The sequence below is a fragment of the Amblyomma mixtum genome, chromosome 3 (assembly GCF_055824585.1).
Source record: "Amblyomma mixtum isolate Tamu chromosome 3, ASM5582458v1, whole genome shotgun sequence".
Taxonomy (NCBI): domain Eukaryota; kingdom Metazoa; phylum Arthropoda; class Arachnida; order Ixodida; family Ixodidae; genus Amblyomma; species Amblyomma mixtum.
The window spans coordinates 398,505,616-398,510,113 of NC_143014.1; the positions used below are offsets into that span (position 1 = coordinate 398,505,616).

Here is a 4,498-nt window from a genome sequence, read left to right on the forward strand (position 1 = left end):
AAACGCTTGCCATGATCTACAAGATGTTTATTCCACGGCGCCTGCTTTCTGCCATTTTCTTAAAAGTATAGACGCGTCTGCTTGGCGTGGTCTTGAGACGCTTTAGAAACTTAAAATAGTTCATGAAAAAGCGTCTAACTTCAGACCTTTTAACGTTTTCGAGCAATTTGAGTAAACTACATGTTGCCGACGTCTACAAGACGTTTCGATGTAGCACAAGACGCCTCTAAACATTTTTAGCTTTTTCAAGATGTTTGTAATACCCCTGTCAGACGAGCAAGTTTAGTGTCATTTTCAACGAGTGACACTCTCCTGTAGTATCATTTACATCGTGTCACACGATGAACTTTAATGACACTCGCTGCTGAACGCACTCGGCAAGAAGTGAGTTTGGGGAACTCACTTCACTTTTCCCGAGGGGCGAAGTGTATAGCCTCGGTAGCAGCGTTTCGAAATTAGAATACAACGTCGGCAATAAAAATGGCGTTTTATTGAACGCAGCTAATTTTTTTTTGCCCTCTTGTTCATGTAAACTTATCTCCGTTGCCATTAAATATATATACTGCACATATTCCGACATTCTTGTTTTCAGCTGCAATAATTTTTTAGGCAGCCGCAGCGGTATGGCTATGGCGGCTAGCATGGCGACCGTAGCAACCATCTGCAACCGTTTCGGTGTGACGGTGCAACAGTGCACCGTTCCACTGCGAGACACGAAAGCACTGCTTGAAGTGGGATTCGCCCAAATTAAGCAATGTCTCTTCAAACCACCTTTCGTTTCTCTCGAAGACCCGTCGTTCTCTCGGCACTGTGAACGAGCAGCCAACGGTGACAGCGGCGATGCAGAATGGGTTCATCTGCAGTTGTTGTTCGAGGTCGCTTATTCTGCTCGCTTGCTCGTCGATGGCTAACTGCAGTACTCGGTCTTGGGAAAGATGCTGCGCTCGAATGCACATGTATGTCGCCACCACTTTTTGCCCATCAGATTGTGTCAGCTGCGCAGAAACGTTATCGCCGTGGGTCGCCATGATGCTTCAAAAAGTGAAGTACTGCTCCTGGCTTGTCTCGTCTTGCGAAGCCTTTTTTGTAATCGCCAGTATTGCACAAAGCTCCTTGATAATCATAAAAAATTGCTTGCAGTTTGGAATCTACTGTACATTAACTGTACATTAAAGCTTTGAAGCGCGAAAAGTAATATTTTTTGTGCCTTACTTGAAAAGCCATCGTCACCACCATCAATTCCGAATGACACTATTTTTCCGTGTAGCAGCACGCCCCGAAAGTGTCACTCGTTCTGGAGAAGTGCACTTCGTGAAAGTGTCACTAAACTTGCCCGTGTGACAGGGGTATAAGACGGTTTGTGTTTCGTGGGATATGTTCACTAAAACTCGTTTCACGCCAGTGTAAACTGTATTCCCCAAGAAAGGCATGCAGGCATGGATTTCCAGAATGAGCACATTCCTCGCATTTAGGTGCATGACTGGATATTTTGTAAGGTCACACCAGCATCGACCGAGTGTTTGTTCAACTGATCATGACGGAGCACAGCGGGCTAACGGATGAACTACGCGCATGCGAACAAAGGACATACCGTTCACGCTGGTGTCGTCAGTAGGCTGTTCCAATTAACGTGTCATACACACCGCTTTTTACCTGCTCGCAGCCCGCAGCACGCCGTTCGCGAGTATGTCATGCGAGCACATAACAGGGACAACGTCGCGTCAACCGTTTGGCAGACGCGACGTGACAGCTGTGAGGCAGTACAACTCCAAACACGTGCTAACACTTCAGATTTGCTTTCGCGTATAATTTTCAGCTTTCTCAAACACAAAATCAAGCATATAGCAGAATATGCTTTGCGCAAGAAGCTCTGCTGGAGCGTTCTCCTTGACCGCTTGTGCCACTTCACAGGCCCCAGTTCATGGCATACGTGGCGCGGTAGCTTCCGGCAGGACGCCAAGCGGCAGGGTCTCTGGTGCGGTGCACCGGCGCTGCGGTGTTATCCGCCCCGAGGCAGCAGACTGTGGGGTCAAAGCACCAGAAGGTAGAAACATAGCTGGCGGAGGGCCCACGGGCGTCGCCGGCACGGGACCTGATACGTGGGATCGGACACGATGCCTCAGGTCGAATACGTCCGGTGAGTTGAGCGTGGCAGCGCCTATCGTCACCTCCATCTGCTGGATCTCCTTTTCCAAAGGGTCCCGTTCCGAGCGCAAGTCGAGGAGGTCGTCCACCGTGGGGGTCGTTTCTGCGACAGGGGGTTCACCACTGCAGGCATTCTGTGGGCTGTAAATCGCTTCCTGCAAAACCCGGCGAGTAGAGGTGGGCTCCGCCCAGGCCTGCAGCTGCTGCCGCCACTCTTGCTGAGCTGCCCGCGTACCGTGTTCCTTCATCTCCAGCACCACCTGTAAAAGGTCAACCAGCGCCACCTCCAGGTTGGTAGCCGCCTTTGCGGTCTTGATGGCGATGTAGTGATAAGATTCGTCCTGGGCCACATAGATATACCCGACAGCTCGGGGGTCGCTGGTGTCTTGCGAGATGAAAGAAATGCGATGCACCGGATGGTGGAATAGTAGCTTGCCGGTCTTTTCGTCGCGTATCCGAATTCCTTGGAGGGAGACGGTCAGCTGCACCCTCTGCTTGTGCTGCCGGGATGCGCGCACAGCTTCCTTGAGTCTGACCATGGCATCCTGGCACAACCGGTGGCCGTGGGCATCCGGTACCGCCTGTCTGCCAATGAGCTTTGCCCGGAAAAGGAGCCCCTCCCCCTCGAACCGGAACGGGTCACCGCCCAGGCAGCCTTCTTGGTCCTTTTTGGGGCTGCGGCGTTGGTTTGACCAACGGCCCACGTCAAACCACGTTAACAAACGGCTGTTCATGGCATCCTCCGGTGAGCGATCTTCGTCTCCCTCATGATGATGATGATGTCCTCAGGCATCGTCGCAGAGCTGGTCACCATCGCAGCTATGCCCGGACTTCTTTTTCCTCAGTTGTGTCAACATTACCTTTACTCACCCGTGGGCCTAGATATAAATGCTAGAGGCTGATATACAGGGTGTCCACGCTAACTTTAGCCAAGGGTTAAAAATTAAAATATTTCAGGTAGGCCAGGGAAACCACTTACATACATCTACCAACTGGCTTGCGCACCATAGGCAATTTTTTGTTTTGCAATTAATCAATCAGCAATTAAGATCATTTTTCTAAATGTGTAAGTATTGACTTTAGGCAGCAGATGAGAATAGCAAAGTTGGAGAGCACCTTCAGAAAACCCCCATTCCATATATTTGCGATGAAGAAAACCTGACGTGTATCTTTTTTCCGAGCTGCAAAGAAAGCCCGAGAAATACAAAAAACAATCACGTGACTATAGTAGGATACAACTTAAAAAAACAGCAGTTGCTAACACTGGGCCGCGGTCCGCGGCATCCTGTATTACTCCGCTGGCCAATCGCAACTGTAAACGAAATCAGCTTTTTAATGTTTGACTATATCAAACAATCCATGTATCAAAACTATAGAGCTCATAATTTTTTTTCTTGTGATAAGCTTCTTGTTTACGTAACAAGAAGCGTTTAAGCAGCGGTCTACTTTTTTTTCGTGTGGGAATTCTGTTCGCGAAGGTTGAATGTGGGCGGAGCTTCACTGCAGACTTAAAGGGGTAGAGACATCAAATTCCAAGGTTGTACAAAAGACTGCCATACGTTTCCTTTGTATGTGAGGACCACAAGAGCGAAGTATTAAATTTAGGGAGGTCTAGAACATAATTTAATTTCATTTTAAAGTTTGTGAAAATGCTCACTCTTGTAGTCTGAGCCATCGCTAGTGCATCAATGTGACGTAGGAACAGAGAAGAAAACACAAGCAAGTATTTCCTACGTCATTGCACAGTTTTCTGACGTACGGGACCAAGTTTTGCGGTTTCGCGGCCTAGCAACCTTGGTTACGAGTGCTCTCGAGTCTTTTTTTTTTTCTGCACGCTCGTGAGTGCGATGGTGCTTTACGCCCGGCATTGCCCCAGGCGATGTCGTTGCCGAAAGATCCACTTTTGCAGAGGCATATTGCCCGTGCTCTAATGTAGGAAGCATTCTCTAGTATCATGGATGTTATGTATTTTCTTGTGCGAACGTGAAGTACGCCGAGCATGCCGGCCGGCCGGCCAGCCTGGATCCCGTCTGCCGGCGTCATAAAAAGGAGCTAAGGTGTGTTCTTGACGTAAATAATAAACCCTGGGATAAGAAATGTGAAAAATGTGTCATTTTTGAGGATCGCTGACGAATACTGAGCTGCTGGCAAAGGTAACGACTGTGATACGAGCAAACTTTTTGCCACAACCGCCTCGCAGCTGCCGCTGGCCCGACGTTGCGGTCCGGCTCGCCTGGCGCCCGCTCTCTTCGCTGCTGAAGACGTCGTGGAGATTTACCATACTATTATTTTATTGTGAGATGATGCTGTTGACAGTAAAGCGATGTGTAGAGTAGGCCTTTTATTATAGCGC

At 49.0% G+C, this 4,498-nt stretch overlaps 1 protein-coding gene across 1 annotated transcript; it reads right to left on the reverse strand.

Moving 5' to 3' along the window:
• Positions 1-1,919: 1,919 nt before the first annotated feature.
• Positions 1,920-2,879, reverse strand: LOC149357310 (uncharacterized). Its single transcript, XM_089576561.1, has one exon. The coding sequence runs from the start codon at positions 2,877-2,879 to the stop codon at positions 1,920-1,922; it is 960 nt and encodes a 319-aa protein (XP_089432687.1).
• Positions 2,880-4,498: the final 1,619 nt, after the last annotated feature.